This window comes from Cataglyphis hispanica, chromosome 16 (assembly GCF_021464435.1).
Source record: "Cataglyphis hispanica isolate Lineage 1 chromosome 16, ULB_Chis1_1.0, whole genome shotgun sequence".
Taxonomy (NCBI): domain Eukaryota; kingdom Metazoa; phylum Arthropoda; class Insecta; order Hymenoptera; family Formicidae; genus Cataglyphis; species Cataglyphis hispanica.
In genome coordinates this window covers 3,826,862-3,844,466 of record NC_065969.1, presented here as the reverse complement: position 1 = coordinate 3,844,466, position 17,605 = coordinate 3,826,862, and the positions used below count along the sequence as shown (strand labels likewise).

At 42.7% G+C, this 17,605-nt stretch overlaps 1 protein-coding gene across 6 annotated transcripts in view; it reads right to left on the bottom strand.

Annotated features, from left to right (window-relative positions):
- LOC126855500 (fat-like cadherin-related tumor suppressor homolog) overlaps positions 1–5,950 on the bottom strand; it is a 183,633-nt gene extending 177,683 nt beyond the window's left edge. For all 6 annotated transcript variants that reach the window (XM_050603199.1, XM_050603200.1, XM_050603204.1 and 3 more), the window contains exon 1: positions 3,502–5,950. In XM_050603199.1, the coding sequence (XP_050459156.1) occupies positions 3,502–5,824 (2,323 nt within the window). In that variant the 5' untranslated portion in view covers positions 5,825–5,950. The remainder of the gene's footprint in view (positions 1–3,501) is intronic.
- Between the last annotated feature and the right edge of the window lie 11,655 nt (positions 5,951–17,605).

The following is a 17,605-nucleotide window of genomic DNA, read 5'->3' as shown; positions in this document are numbered from 1 at the left end:
TCTATTGCGACAGTTCTATTCACGCGTTTACGTGATAAAACAACATCTCGTTCTAATCTCGTAATAATTAATGATGTTCGATGGACGAGCAGTTGATCGATTTAATGTATATGTATAATTCGCAAGCAAATTTTTTTTCGCTATTTGTAAGGAAATATAACAATTGACGAATTAACATTTTCTAAATTTTTCCTATTGAAAACCGAATACAAATTACAGAGGTGAATGTTAATACGAAACCATTTTACGGTTTACAAGATTCATACGTCTCTCATATCGCGTGAGATGCGTAGCATACGATTCTATTCGTTCTCGAATAAATTCCGTAATTAAATTCCTCGAATTCTTGTAATTAAAAACATTCCAGTTCACCTATTGATGTAAAGAGAGATGAAATATCGAATGAAGCTGGCTCCATTCAAGATAACGTAAAAAGAGAAAGAAGGAAGAGAAGAGAAAAATCAGCCACTTTCGGATACCGATCCAGCCGCTTTAAACTACGCGAATCATCGCGAGCTCTTGCTTCGTTTCGCGCACGGAGCTTTCGGAACGCTCGTTGATGTATAAAGCTTTATTAATGGACTAACGTCCGCTGCCGCAGGCCTGCAAAGTGGACAGAGTCGATCGGAATAACGCGTTAGCTCGCTTACCGGAAAACGAGCGTCGCCTCGGCTTCGTTCATCGGGTGTGTTCCACAAACTAGATATGGCACTTTTCTACAACGGATCGGAGCTTAATCGCGTTTAGTCAGTACGCGTCAAGCTGCGCGTCGTTTCACCGGATATTGCGTCGATAATGCGAGCGCCAAATAACTTTTCTCATAAAATACCGTCATGAAGATTAAATATTAACTGTATTAATATAAAACGTAAGAATATTTTTGACGAATGATAAGAATTAAGCGCGAACGTCCATCATTTAGCTCGCAACAAGTTCGATTGCTATTTTTCTGATCCCGAGAGATAATGGCTTCTACGAACACATTGACTTACGCGCGAATGATCTCACGTGCCCGCCATAAATCCTAAGTACCCGTCGGGAAATTATTCGCGACTTAAACGGGCGCCGTCACAGCTATCGCCACCATTTACTGGCACCACGATCACCACCACCATCTCGCCACCGTCGCTGCCATTATCATCGCACCACAACTCCCATCGGCATCGGCGACATTACCGTTCGTGCTTCTGACACCGAGGCAATACACCGGCGACTTATGAATATTTACGCCAGTTGAATATGCATACTACTGACAATGTATTATTTTTGCTCCGTGGGAGATCAATATACTACCGCACGACACACATATACAGTGGAAGCAAAGGTGTACAGTGGGAGTGTGTGCGTACACACGAAGTGTTCGAATTTCCACCTCAACCGTTAATGATAAAGGATTGATTGTCAAAAAGCGATAGAAATGTGTATAAAGCAAAACATCTCTTCATTCAGAGACGCAAGAGATACTATTTTCGTGTAACTTAAGAAAAATCTATCCATCCTTTTAAAAGATAATTAGTTTCCTCCTAAAAAAAGATTTGAAATTATTTTAGAAAATTTATTATTACTATGACTTATGATTTATTAAAGTTAAAATTAGAACAGCCTGTATATATCCATATGTTTATCAAATTTATGAACGTGTTTACAAATACAAACGTATATGTATGTACAAAATTATTTACTACCACGTACATCTCATATGACCCGTATTCTGTTTCGACGAACGTTAAAAATTCGTCAAACGTGACTGAAGCAACGATATGAGGGCTCTATCTATATATATATATGTATATATATTTCTTTTACCTGTACGTTCCACCGTGCGAAATTCGCGGCTGTAAAAACCAACCACGTAGTGATTTACAATCGGTATTGAGAGTAATTGAATCGTACGAACACTGACCACGAATGATAGAGAGGGAAGAAGAAATATATTGTAAAAAAATAATTCTTACCGCTTCAAAAAAGCACGTAGTGTTAAAAAATTCTAAGCTACATTAATAGCGAATATTGATGCGTCGTTTATAATGCGAATGTCAAAACGTCTCGTGAAAATTAGCCGGAAAGCTATTTCGTCCGCGAAATCCTCGTTCTCGGCCGGTGCATTCATCAAGAAACGATCATTGGTGCATTATGACCGGTCGCCGTGACCGATGTGGCACCGGTACACAGGAATTAGCCATTAAGCGGAATGACGTGCGATTTCTCGAGAGACGATTTCCGCGGTGAAAGGAGACTGCTGGAGAAATTTAATGCCCCTCGCGCGCACTCGAAAAAAGAACGAGGGACCAGGGGAGAGGGGCGGATGGTCCTGCGGCACCGTAATTCAATTAGACTCGCTGCATCGAAATTTAATGGGCCGCGACGCTGCAGCTTCGCTTTGGATCGGTGCCACGGCGCGTCCGACGACGCGAGCTATGTCCGATGCAGAAAGGGCACAGCGTGTTGCACGCCCTTTTGTGCCCGAAGGACCCGGCAAAAATACTTGGAAACAAAACAAAACAAAAAAAAAATGGGCGCATTTTACGTGTGCATGTAGAGTACACTAAGCGAATGTATTCGCATGAGTAAATGTGCGAGCCTTCTTTTCGTGAAAGAACGAAGCGTGCATTTATAATAAAATTGTTGTTTCAAAACACACACACACTCATATATATATACATATGTGTGTGTGTCGATAAAAATGTATATCAATTTAAAAATTATTTAAAAGTAAAAATAAAAAACCGTGAAACAAGAGATTAAAACTGCACTTTATATTATTTTCTGTGAAATAATTCCTGTACATCCGCTTTAATCTCATATTTGAGTTACGCGTGATTTGTATAAAATGTTAAATACTATACAGTATTTTCTGGTTTTCTATTAGAATTATATTGTAATTTATAAATATATGAATGACGTATTTTTTTTAAAAGAGCATTTATATCTGTTTTTTTTTTTTTTTTAACATAGAAATATTTATAAACTCGTTAGTAACTTCTTTATACGTACAATCATTACCATCAAATAAATTAAAATTATTAATACTGTAAAGTCGAATATATTTTTAATTTGTCACGCGAAACTGCATTCGTTGGTTTATTAAATATTGGGATATTGGGAAATCTTGGTAAAACTCTGATACTTCTTTCGTTCCCATCCTCAAAGGAAGCGCACATCTTGCGATATTTGATTGAAAATTCTTGAATTCAATATGAGCGCGGCGATTTACGTCAAGCGTATGGATGTAGAAGTTATTGCCAAAAAATATGCACAGCCAATATCGATTAAAATTCGGTGTTTCGAAAAATCGCAAACTGTTCGATTTTTCCATTTTCATTTTAATATTGTTATCATAATCTTATAAATTTTTCCAGATTTCTCCGTTTTTTTTAAACGCAAAATTTTGTTCAACACAGCACGACAGTTAACAGATATTTTTATCAAGTTATTAGCCTGTAATATATATTTAAATATTCTATTTATCTCTTAAATAAAATGATAATTAATTTCACTGACCTTCCTCGTCGATGGAGAAAATGCCGACGCCGTCACCTCCTCGGATGCTGTAGCCAATCTTGGAATCACCGCCAGGTGGATCCGCGTCCTTCGCTCGAACCGTGGTGACGAGGGTGCCGACTGGTTGATTCTCGAAGACACTCGCTGACACGACAAAGTCATCGAAGACCGGCGAGTAAAGATTTTCATTCACGTCGATCACTTCAATCACGAGCATCGTCTCGGAGGACAGGGACGGTTCGCCGCGATCGCGCGCGACTATCGTCAACGTGTGCGCCTGTCGCTCCTCAAAGTCCAAGCTCTGAGTTGTTCTCACCGTTCCCGAAACCTTGTCGACCTTGAAGAAGCCCTCACTCTCCATAGCGTCCGACAGGAAGTACTCCACGTCGCCGCCCGCGCCCTCGTCGGGATCCGTGGCGTCCACGACGGCCACGACGGTCCACACCGGCACATCCTCGCGGATCTTGACGTTGTACGTTGATAGCGCGAAGGTGGGCGCGTTATCGTTGACATCGTCGACCGTTACCCTGACGAGCGCGTCCGAGTACAGGGGCGGGGTATCGGTATCCTTGCCGCCGTTATCGCGTGCGCGAATTCTCAGCTCGTATATCTCTTGCCGTTCTCTGTCGAGCTTGCCGAAGACGCTCAATACACCCGTCACGGGATCCACGCGAAAGTCATTGGTCTCCGTCACGAGGGAATAGGTGACACGCGCGTTATCGCCGAGATCGGCATCGGTGGCGTTGGCGCGCCACACGTTCGTGCCGTTTAACGCGGTCTCGGAGATCCTGAAACTCGCCAAGGACTTTTCGAACTTGGGCGCGTTGTCGTTGACATCCAGGATGGTTACCGGTAGCATCTTCGAGGTGGATTTTTGCGGCTTGCCGAGATCAAACACGCTTATATTCAGATAATACTCGCTTTCCCGTTCGCGATCCAGATAACCGATCGTGTTCAGGTCACCAGTGTCTGGATCAATGCCAAAGACGGAATCGCGGTCGCCGCTGGAGATGACGAAGACAAGCTTACCGTTGTAATCAAGGTCGCGATCGCGGGCGCGTATTCGCACGAGAATCGTGCCGAGCTTGAGCGACTCGTTGACCCGTATCTCGCTCGGGAAATCGATGAACTCGGGCACGTGCACGTTCTCACCGTAACGACTCGGTATCAGAGTATACTCGTCGTTCCGCGACGGCATGTTGTTTCTTTCCGCAGAGGCAATCGCGTCCGTCAGTCTTCGGGCCACGCCGGTGTCGTGGCATTCAAAAGCGCCAGTCTCGTCGCTGAGAATTCTCGCTTGCGAGCCCAGATTCCGTTTAGCATTCACTAGATGCATGTGAACGGGATTGACGTCGGCGAAGTGCGTGCCGTCGGTGGCGGTAACGTTGATGATTCTTTCGGTGGTCTTAATGTCCGACAAGTCACAGGCGACTGAGAGGACGCCGCTGACAGAGTCAAGGGCGAAGCAACCGTCGGGATTACCGGAGACTATCCGATAACTGACAATGTTGCCGGCATCGAAGTCGATCGCGGACACGGTGATAATCTCAGAGCCGATTGACACGTATCGCGGCACGTGGCCGACACAGTCGATTCGCTCAAACTGCGGTCGATTATCGTTCACGTCGCGCAATTTCACCCGCAACTGCATCTCCGCCTGACGCCGATAAGGCAGTCCCCAATCGCTGGCTCGCACATGTAGCAGATACTCCCGCTTCATGGTCTCGTAATCGAGCACCTGCTTCGTCTTGACGATACCGGAAAAATGATCGATCTCGAACGGCACCTTCTTCAAATTGTCGATACTGTAAGATATGTAGGCGTTTTCACCAGAATCGCGATCTTTCGCCGTCACTCGTACTACGGACGTGCCGGCTGGCTCGTTCTCGTCCAACCACACCTCCATTTCCGGCTGATCAAAGGTTGGATCGTTGTCGTTGGTATCAACCACGTTGATCTTCACCTTGGCCGAAGATTGCTTCCTGGTGCCCGCGTTACCCTGATCGATCGCCGATACCGTGAGCGTGTAAAACGCTTTCTTCTCGGCGTCCAGTTCAACGGCAGTGTATAACATCCCGGTCTCGGCGTTTACGTAAAACTCACCACCCTCGTTACCGCCCACTATCTCGAGATAAACCAACGCGTTTCTACCCTCGTCCGCGTCTGTAACTTTGAGTCTAATGACCGGCGTGTTGATGGGCGCCGTTTCCGGTACCTTCACCTCATAAATCTCGCGACTAAACACCGGCGCATTATCGTTCACGTCCGTCAAGTGCACCGGCACGAATTTATAACTGTATCTCTGCGGCACCCCACGGTCCATCGCACGTAGGGTGACATTGTAATCCTGAAGCGCGGTCTCGCGATCGAGCAGGTGCAGCACCTCGATGTTATACTCGCCGGAGCGTGGCCCGCCGACCGGGCGCACCCTGAAGTGACCGGCCGGATCTCCGCCCACGATGTCGAGACTCGCGATCTGTCCGTGCACACCCTCGTCGCGGTCGATCACCCGCACGATTGCGTAAATGTCGGCGTTCGAATTCTCGACGATGTCGGGTAGCTGATGAACGTAAATCTCGGGCGCGTACAGATTCACCTGTCGCACTCTGATCGTGACCCTTGCCGTGCTCGCGTGGCTAGTGCCAACGCTGCGAAACAGAGTACCGCGATCCTTCGCTATGACTACTAGCTCGTGAATGGCGCGTTCCGCGTACCTAATAAAAAAAATGACATTTGCTGCTCATCGTACATGATTTATAAATATTTTATAGAGAGAAAAAAATAAAAGTTTTTCCTTGTATTTTAAGTAAGATTTGTTGGAATAACAATATATGTATAATAAATATTAATAAATAATAATATATATAAAAATAAAGCAAAATAATTCAAATATAATATATTAATAACAATTTTTTTAAATGCGCATTTCTAAAGACTCTTATTTGCATAGCTCAAACTTAAATTTAAATAAAAAAGCAAAAAAATTAGATAATGACTATTTTTAATTGCATTTACTATTTCCATATTTAAATTTTCCTATGATAGTTGAATTATGGATAATAAAAATGGATCAAATAAATTGATCAAATTATAAAAATTTATATAAATAATTTTCTTATTTATTCTCAATACACGATGTTTTCTCTAAATCCAAAATAAGAATAATAAAATACACTCGTAATACACTAACCTGAGTGGTCTCGTGAGCGTTATTACCCCGCTGACCGGATGAACGGCGAACTGATCGGTCTCCTCGGCAAAGCTATAATAAATTTCGCCGTTTCTGCCGAGATCGGCGTCCTCGGCGATTACCCTGAGTATACTGCGATGTAAAGGCGTGTCCTCCGTCACGGTGGTCTCGTACTCGATCGGATAGAAGAGCGGATTGAGATCGTTCGTGTCGAGTATCGTCACTACCACCGTCGCGTCCGCGATCGCGTTTTTACCGTCGTGTCCGCTCGAGGTGGCACGCACCTCGAGCACATATCGATCTTTACGCTCGCGATTCAGCACATCGACGTTACTAGTTCGAGTCCGAATCAGGAGGAAGCAAAAATCGCCGATCGTGCGCTCCTCCGCTTTGAAGAATTTGTCGCGATCACCGCTCACTATACGAAACTTGATATCCACGTCACTGTCGGCGGACGCGAGCTTTATGCCCATTCTCTCGTTGGGCATTACATACGTCTTGCCGATGGAATTCTCGGGTATAGAGACATTGTACAAGAGTCGAGTAAAACGAAACTCGGGTTCTGAATTCATGACACTCGCATCATCCGGCGGGGTCGTGGCGGTATTAATCGACAACTTTATCGACCCGTCGCCACCTCCGCGCGGCGGTAGAAAAGTCGTCGACACGGAAGACGGAGAGCCGGCCGTGGCCGCGAACAACCACAGCCACAACCATGGCCAGGCGTGCAGCACGCGCTGCTTCATCTTACGCATGATGATGATGATGATGTCGTCGCTAGCTCATTGTCGTTGCTTGTCGACGAACGCTTCCGCTCGATTTGCCCCCCGTCCGGCAGAACGAGGCCACTGGCGAGAGGCACGAGACTTCCGGTCCCGTTTCGCGTATCGGCGGCGGTCACCTGAAACAGTAAACAGCGCCGAAGTTAGACGAAGCGACAAGTTAAGCCGAGGAGGGAGAAAAGCCCGCGGTAGTTTAGCACGTGGGTACGGTCGAACGGCAAGATCCAAGATTATCTCCGACGACAGCCACCGGTTTCCACCCGATCGAGCGCGTAGACTAGACGGTTTAGCAGAGGAAGTTTAGTTGGGACGAGCGAAGGGAAAGAGAACGACGGAGGGACGGAAACTCCTTTACGCTTGTGCATTATTGATCGACGAATAAGTACGAGACAGTCGATAGATCATTGGAGGAGAATGGCACGTCACAGAATGTGCAGCAAAACGAACATCGTCCGCTCGAATTATTTATTGATGAGACACTTAACTTGAAATGGACTCAATTGTCCATTTCGCGGAATTTCGTTGGACGTAAAAGGGACAATCAAATGCAATTATATGTTGTTACGTCGCTTCCGTGAAATGCGATTGTCATGGAAGAGTACTGTAGAATATTCACATATCAAAGTCCGAATTAAAATTTCATTAACATTATAGCGCAATCGATTGAATACACTTTTCATGTAAAAGGAATTCAGGCTAAAGATTATTCTCTTTAAAGAGTTAAAATATTCTTATTCTATGTGTCCTCGAAGAGTGATTTACTTTTTAGAATATAAAAATAATAGAGAATATTATGGCCCAATCTCTTCCAATCTCTCTGTACAAAGTATATAAATATATTTATAATTTATAAGAAATTTTTTTAATTTAGAATATATGATACATGTATAATATATTTTTCTAATAATACTTTTTATATTAATTTTTAGATATAGAATTTTATTTTGTTTGAGAGAGAGGCGCACAAAAAGTAAATAAGAAACGAAATTTCGATACAAAAAATATTATTTTTCCGAAAATACACATCAAAATCGATGGTTTCTCGTGAATTTAGCTAGCACAATGACCATTCCCCCGCCTGACAGTTTCAGAATCAAAGTTCCAATATCAGCGGCTCGCGTGTCAGGATATAGGCGAAATACGATATGGGTGTCAGAATTTTGCCTATCTTCCTAGTGTCCTCCACTCGAATACTCTCTAATCTTGACCAGCGATGCCTCCGGGCGCGTTTGTACGAGTCGATATATCTCACGGTACATTTGACAGCTCGATATCGATACGATATCCCTCGGAATAGGAACGATACCATTACATCAATGAAAGCGTCCGAATAAATAATACGGTTAGCTCTCTGTGTTTGTTTAAACCGTTTCAAAATGTTTGCGAATGAGAACATTGTAAATAAATTGATAATTTTAAATTATTTGCTATCAATTTTCGAGGAATAGGAAAATGATAATAATCAGAATAAAAATGAATATAATCGTGGTATAAGAATCGTTTTGACGGTCGCGTAATTATCTGTCCGAGATAAACGATGGCCTGGAATTGCCTCGTCATTCGTGAGTGGCGAAATTGTGAAGACGAGATTGTTTTCCATTCAAAGTCATTTCGTTCGTATTTGTAAAGCGACGCGATAATTATTAAAGGAAATATCTTTAAAAACAAACAAAGATTGAACTTTAAAGCGTCTGAAACTTAGCATACGCGTCTCAGAAGAAACGCTCGTTCACGCGTACTCGACGCCAATTACACAGTCGCTGATTCGTAATCGACGTAAAATAAAAAGCATTTAAGCTACGGCGCGTTTTTCTCCTCCCTCCGCGATTCCCCCCCGCCTGCAACTTTCCTCCGCGATAATGTATCTACAGAAAGCGCGCATGCACAGGTAAATGTAAGTGAAAAGAAAAAACGAGCGAGAGCGAGTCCGCGCCAGGTTGGCGCCTTCTCAACATTCACGTTATATCGCTATAGCGTCCGCGAAGCCTTGCATCCAACCTTGAACGCGTTGCCGACCAGATGACATCCCCTCGTATTTCCAATCTTGGTATACGTTAATGAGATGTCTCGTTTCCCTTTTATAAGTGAATCAAAAATTGCAAAGAAGAAAGTCGAATTTAATATTTCAAACAATGCGATAAAATTTTCGAAAGGGAAAAGATACAAATGCTGTCTGCAAAAGTCAAAAGGTATCTTGGAAAATATTTCTTTTTCAAAAAGATGGCTTTATAATTCTATTTTCGAATTAAAAAATAATTTAATTTCACAAGTTAATTAATATTTAGTGCAAACACGAAAATATTAATCACGCTCGATGGATATACGTTCACGTTAACGTGTGATAATGTTTGCCACTGTATCAAATATGGACTTCAGCGCGTCGACCACGGAATACATTTCGGAATACATACTCGGATTTAGACTGCTGCATCATACGATCAAGTGCAGAGGAAAATCCCGTTGCAATCTTCCCAAATGTATTTGCATACGACGCCGGAATATATAGAAAGACTCTATGCGACTCTGCATCGCATACGTAAATAAAATCACGTTTCTTTCGCATCTTAAATTCACTCCGGCAGGATCGGCGATAGAAAATAGATCGAGATAAGTAAGAGACGTTTCTTTCATGATTTCTTCCTCAAAGTTTCGGCGCCATTCACGAAAAACATTCGTCTAGCTAGCTAGTATAAGACTTATAGTGACAAAGCAGGATTATGCGGATATCGAGAACAACGACGGACATCTAAGATTGTACTCGATGGTTTTTCGAAAGATCTCTGTTGGCTTCTTGTCTTTCAAAGAAGCTAAAAGCCGGGCGGCGTTGAATTGTAGAAACAACGAACCGTAGCGCGCGGATCCTTTGACAGAGCAGCGCAAAAACATTTGAGCGAAATTACGTTCGTTTCGTTTTTTACTTCTTCCTTTCTCTTTTTTCTCTTCCCGATAAGATTTGGACAGCTTTGAGCTCTCCAACGAAAAGCTAAGAAAACGGATGGATGGATGATTTTTCAAGCCCCGAGGGCGGGTCTTATATCGTTCGGCGATCACGACAATGCTTGCGTATAGAAACTCGTTTTGCCAGTTAAATCGAGCGTGAATTGCGATGCCGCGCGCAGAAAATGGAGAGGCAACTCTGCAAGAAGGATAGTGAGCGAAGGCTGGGAGAATTTAAAAACGATCGACGAGAGACAGATAGCAACGGGGAGAGGCGGGGAAAAAAATCGCGCAGTTCGGAATCGTTCGAGAATATTCTCGCGATATTTTTCCATACGTACGTATACGTACGTGCATATGTTCGTTTCGGTGAAAAAATGCGGGAATCGCGCGGCTGTGCGAACGACGAGCTGAAACAACACGTGACATTGCGTATTTCAATGCAGGAGCGATCGTGCGCGTTCGTTTTGAAGGACAAACGATCGTGAAGTGCGCGCGAGAGAGGTCAGTACGGGAGATGGAATTAATTTTCAGGCTCGAATCCCTACGTGACGTACTCTCGTCGACGTTGTAACGAATTTTATCAGTTTATGGAACAAACACGCTGCCTCATCTCGAGCGAACTGAAAAAAGGCGCTCGTTCGACGCTTGTTCAATGACATCGAATATTCGATGGTATCGTTATTCCAAAACCGTATTCGCGATGCCAATATACACGCCTGTATTCTCGATTCCTTTACAAGAAGGGAGAAACAAAGACAAATCCGATTAATGTCTATGGTTTCCTATTTCTTTGCCCGCAATGTAATCGTTCTGAACTCGTGCCGTTGGCTCTCTCCTCGACGCAACGAAAGAACATGTCCATCTATTTGCTGTAATAATACTTGAAAGCTTGCGACGATATTTAACACGCTTACTTAATCTGTTAGCAAACTGTTTTACTTTTCCCGAAAGATTTTAAACTTTCGATAAACTTTCTAAATTGTATCGTTAATTTTTTCGGAAGAAAAATAATTTTTATGATAGAGATCGAGTAAGCCGAAACAGATAAATTTTTTTTGTAAATTATGTCAAAATATTTTCACATTATTATCAATTGCTTCAAATCAATCATTTATATATTCGGCTAACTTGCATTATATCAATATCTTGCATTTCTATATCGATTTTATTTCTTGCAGATGCTCCGCCTCTTAAAAGCACGCCAGGACAGATCTTTTCTTATCTCTGAGAAAAAACGAGCTATGCTTACCAGCACGCCCTGTCTGAGATATCTGCTTAAGAGTATCTTAAAATATACGTCAGTATTAAAGTTTCTCGATGGGTTAACGTGGAGAATATTTCAAGCATTTCTACTATATATTTTTCTAAATTTTCAATAATTCTCTTTTGTCAAAAAATTATTTAAAAAATTATAAAATAAAGAACAATATATTATATCTGCGCATTGATGTTTCCGCAACTGAAAATACCGATAATTCATAAATATATGAAAACGATAGAATAAATGTATTTATTCCCAATTATACTAGAAACTTTTCGGAGTTTAAATCCTCGATAACGCAATATATTATGTACAAATTTAAAAAAAAAATCCGAAAACTGTTATTCACATATTTCAAAGTATAGGATCTTGATAAGAAATACAGATTATGCTTCGTAAAACACATCGACGTTTCGTTTTCTAACTCGAATTATCCGGGTGAGTTTCAGCGACACTTATCTTTCAACGATTTGTAGAGCGCGTCGTTTCCCTCGGCTCGTTTTACCTTATACTTTGTATCGGTGTAACGCGCTCGCAAAAGACCATTTCCTCGATCAAGAGCGACCAAGTTTCTTGAGTCGTTCGTGGTCGAGGGTCCCGCGCCATGGAGTATTGCTAAAAAGATCGAACTTTCTCTAAGCCGTTTATTGCACGTCGTGCCGTTACGTAGATGGGATTTCTTGCGCTTTGTCGCGCGCCAAGTCTGTAAGAAGATCGCGTTACACTCCGACGTACGGCGTCGTCTAATGTACAAAGTTTGACAATGTCGAATACACGACGGAACCGGCGAACAAGGGGACGAACGTGCCTTCGGGCATTATTTCCATTCTCTCCCTCTCTCTCCCTTTCTCTTTCTCCAACTTGGCAAACTGAAATTGTCCCGCGATATAATACTTCCGACGTTGTGCTTACGCTAATAACGTCGTGCTTCGCCAAGTAATTGTGTAGAACACGGAGAGTCGCGCGTCTTCGATAAGAGAGAATACCGTAACGCGCCGGCAATCACGCTGGCGTCACATGATCAGCACCGACTGACGATCGTGTTCGAGAGAAAAAAAAAAATGCGGATTCATCAAGAGTAAAGCGCGCCGATATGGCGCTGCTGATCATTTTGTAATTTACTCGCCGACTGGATTCTTTTTTAATTAACACTTCGCTCGGTGATTCCCCCTTTTCGCATTATATATCGCAAACTGTTGAAATATAAAGGAGAAAGGAAAATTATTTAAAATTTACGGAATTTACGCTAACGCGGAGAAGATCTTTCTAGCGTATAACGGATGCTGCAGTGACAGAAATTATGCAGAATGCACTCCGATCTACCCGTACGAGATTTTTTCCCGCGAAAGTGGGTTTCCGTGTCTCTCGTTGCACGCCGATCTAGTTACGCACTGAAAATATATATTCTCGTACCTCTCTCGTGTACCGCGAATGCACACACCTGCGAATCGTGTAATGCAGACGGCTTGTTGAGTACACAAATGAAGAACTAGCGAAGCCACTTTGGCGAGATGCGGCGGCTGTTGCCGCCGTGGATGCTGGGACGATGCAACCACCGGCACCGAGGCGCTCATGCGAATGCAACAAAACGTTGCAGTGCGGCTTTAAGGTCTGGGTAAAAGGAAGATAAGCGAAGGTAAAAGCGAAGGAGACGAGAATCGTGTGGGAACGCGCGCGATCATTACTATACCATTTCTCCAAGAGCCGAGGACCGAGTGAAGAAAAAGAAGGAAACATCCGGAGAGAGAGCGTACGTCGACAAAAAGCGACGAAAGCGGCGTTCTAACTGCCGGCACCTTCGAACGCCGTAATCCAGTAATGCAAATACGATTCTCGGCCATGATTTTCTTACTTCTCTCTCTCTCGCGTATCGCAATGTAAATTTTTTTCAAGCTCACTGCACTTTTGTCTGTTTTTACACCAGCCCGGCTTAACGACGGACTTGGAACTTTGCTCACAACCGTTTGGAATACCCATCTATGTATATATCTACGTTGTAAGACGAAGAGAGTTCACGATTATATATGCTCTTATATATTCACGACTTTGCTATAAGCCGTACGTTAGATACTCAGAGCGAATAAACGTTAAAGACATTAAAAATATTTAAGTATAACAATGTGTTATATAAAATTAATAAAAATTCTGTAAAAATTCGCAATCTAAAACATATCTCGAATAATAAGATATTTCGAAATAAATGAAAATTTCAAATTTTACTTTCATCCGCTCAGATAGGATATTTCCAAAATCATATCTCTTCCTTTTTCGCTTTACTTCACCCTCGCTGGCAAGCAAGATCGCGCGATACGGTCTCATCTTTACGAGTGGAATCCAACCGCAATGGCCAACAATCGCGCTGACGATCGGACGAGCATTGACCGACACTCTCGCAGCGAAATGGAGAACGAGCTCCGCGGGACCGACGCGACGGACACGGCAAAACGGGCCCACCCGCATTCGGACGTCGGCCTTGACAAATGGACGCTGGCGATTAAATCAATCCGGCGAGATATGGCTCTCTCGTGCTAGAGTGCGACACGTCACGTTGCGTGACCTCGCTATTTATGTGCCTCCATGCGATCGCGATCCTGAATACAGGGGAGACGGCGGCGGCGCCGGGTACTGGCTCTCCGTTTCATCGGATCCCGTTATACCTCGGCTTGCCTCTCGTCGAGACTTTTTGGTTTGCCGACTGGCTTGCAGAATCGATTTGTTAACTCGTCAACTTTCCCGCGCCGATCAAGCCAATCCCGATTTCTTCATAACGATCGATATGTTCATCCTGCGATTAATCGTCGTCGTGATTACTCGTTAGGCTCATAGAATGGAATGGGTGTATCCGAGCGGGGAACAAGAGGGACTCCCTCCTCTTCCCTTTCCTCTTCCTCATCTCTCTCATCGTCGACCGGATATAATTCTCCCGAGATATAGCTCACTGCAATGATTATTCTGGACGAATCGCAATTACGGGTCCTTAGATCGGACGACGGAACCATATTTAGTGGCGCGGCGGAAACCAGTTCACTAACAAAGGCCGCGAGCATATATTGGCGTTAATAGGGGTGTAGGAGTGATTTTAATGAGGTAGACCATCGAGTGAGCGTGGTTACCCACATACTATCAAAAGTTCGATACTCGGCAGCGGGAAGGACAAAACCGACTCCGCCTTTGTTCGGCTCTCCTCTATTCGAAAGGCCGCAGGATTCCACGACGTATAATGGATTTATTTCCAGGGTCCAGAGCACGGGCGTTGTTCTTTCCTTTATCCCCGATACAAGATATAGAGAAGCCGAACAAGAGAAGCGAGAACGAACCATGTTCAAGAAAATCGGGGAAAAATATATACATATAATATATATAGTGAGTTATATAGTTAGTTTTCCTCGATTTTTCATTCTTGATGAAAAACACGTTCCAGATAATCATCAAGAATGGAAATCGCTGCCGTGGAAAAGTGAATGGACTGTATCAAAGGGAACCCAGATATAAGTTACGCGTGTTTTTGCCAAGGACTCTCGATCGTATCTCAGAGTGCACTGAAATGATTGTGAAACACACGCGGTCGCGTATTTTTATCTTCACCCGAGTATAAACGACTATAGAAAAATACGATATCGTTGTGTGTAAAATGACAACATATGATAGTATGCATGTGGCCGTCGTCAGTGTGCCTTCGTGTATTTTACAAAATTCTTCTTTTTCATTTCCTTTGCGTGATACTAAAGCTCTCGCCGTTAACAAACGAAACTCAAAGTAAACTCGGGAGAAACATTTGTCCAATGTTTGTCTAAACTAAGTATCTCTCAACAACGACTCAGAGGCAGAAGCTAAAATGTACCTGACTTATCTGTCATTGAAATTAAAACGAAATTATATACATGCATTGAAAAAATATTGAAGTTTAAAGTTCGTAAAAAATGATACACATTAATTTAATGTTTATGTGTCAAAAAATTATTCTAAAAATAATTAATTCCTTTAATTATATATTAGAAATATCAATGTCGCGTATAAAGATATAAATATTTCTGGCTTTAATTTTATTTTTTGCATATTTCCGTGTCATGCGATAATTTGCGTTATCCATTTCGAATCATGGTGTTTATTTTGTATAATTTGCAGGAAATTGATAATGTATTTTTGCAATCAATCTTGTATCTGCCGCAATTCGGTTTGAAAACTTAACATGATTGGATGTTTTTAAACATTTTTTTTTTACGGTGATACGTCATAAATGCATCCGCGACAAAATCCGAGTGCTGACACTCGGAAACTCATTCTATTATTCTATACAATATTACACTTTCACCTGACATTTCACGAATAGCAAGTCGTTGCGCTTTCATCTATGATTTTTACTAGGATTCTCCCTTTCGCGTTGCTTCCACAACTCGTTAAAATCAATACGCTCGATACGCTGGATCCAATAAACAAAAAATAAGAAAAAAATCTGTATTTCTTTTTTTTAGTTAGCAATCACACAAATTGCACGTGTTTGATTAATTCTTGTTATCAATTCTAATCTTTCCGCAATTCTACGTTAAAATTGAAATATTCTCTCAAATTTTGTTACTATTTATTATTTTTCAGTATATATACGAGCACTCGTATGATAAAATAAAAAACTCAATTGTAATGTAAAACTCGTTGTGCACAAAAGTTCCTGCGGTCGTGTATTATGGAGGAGAAGACGAGGAGCAAAATTTGCCGACTCATCGTGTACCAGCAAATTCCACCAACCAACTAGATAACGAAACACGCCAAAGAAGTTCATCTCACGTTCCTCCCATACGTGTCCCTCTTGTACTTTTACGAACCCGACCGATCCGCGATCTAATTCGACATGGGACGAATGGCGCGCGTCCAGTGATTCCTTTCTGATTTCTCGATTGGATCTCGTCGGACCGTTTAGTATTGTCCCCGATATCACAGTGAGACAGTTCGATCTCTGTTCTGTGGCGCATTGTCCGTGCTCGCGTGCACAGTATTAGGCGATTCGTTCCGTTCGTAGAAAATGACACACAGTCAGCTGTTCGCTCTAGACGGCCCTTCCTTCCCCCCTCTTCTACACCCCATCTCGCACATATAGATTTTTATTATTACCGCGTTATTTATCGTCGTCATTTTCCTTCCGATAAAACTCCCATTGTGCCGGCGTGACGTTGAGCAGCAGAGTTATTTATAATGATTGCCGTCTTGCCGTTCGCGCGAGCGAATTCTCCTGACTCGCGCTCGCTCTATTCGTTGCAGCGGCAATAGCGAGCTTAGGCACCTGTTGGTTCTTCACTGAATGAAATATAAATTTGATGACGACGATAGCTCGCTCGCTCACTCACTGCGTGGGTTTTCGGGATGCGAAGGTAACGTGCACGTTAGACAGCGACTCGACGAGATATTAAATTCCTGCGGTCTACGCTTCACCTCTGTCAGTGCCGTCTTCATTATTTTTATAAAGGATTCTACCTAATCGCAAACCCGGATATTTCATTATTCGCGAGCTTCGTTTTCTTCACAATAATAAAAAAAAAATAAATAAATTTTTTTTAAAGTAAAATTAATTTTTACTTTAACGAGTCTCCCGCAACTTTCGACGAAGGTTGAATATAGGTTTTAAAATAAATTTTCAAGAGAATTTTTTGATCTATTTTTCTTTTTCTTTCGCTTTAACCACAATTTCGTTGCACTTACGCAGTTGTATTACGTGCACTCGTCACGTATTGGCAACACGTTTGCGACTTACCAGAGTTTTAGCACTCTCCGTATATTTCCCTGGTGTAATAAAACTCACTTGACAAGATTGCGCGCCGAGTAGCGATAAACGGATACGACGACTTCGATTACATTCGTTACGATGTATCATCTAGGAAAGAATTAGCCGGAACAAGTGATGTACACACGCGTGCGCGAAACGGAACACGCGCAGATGAA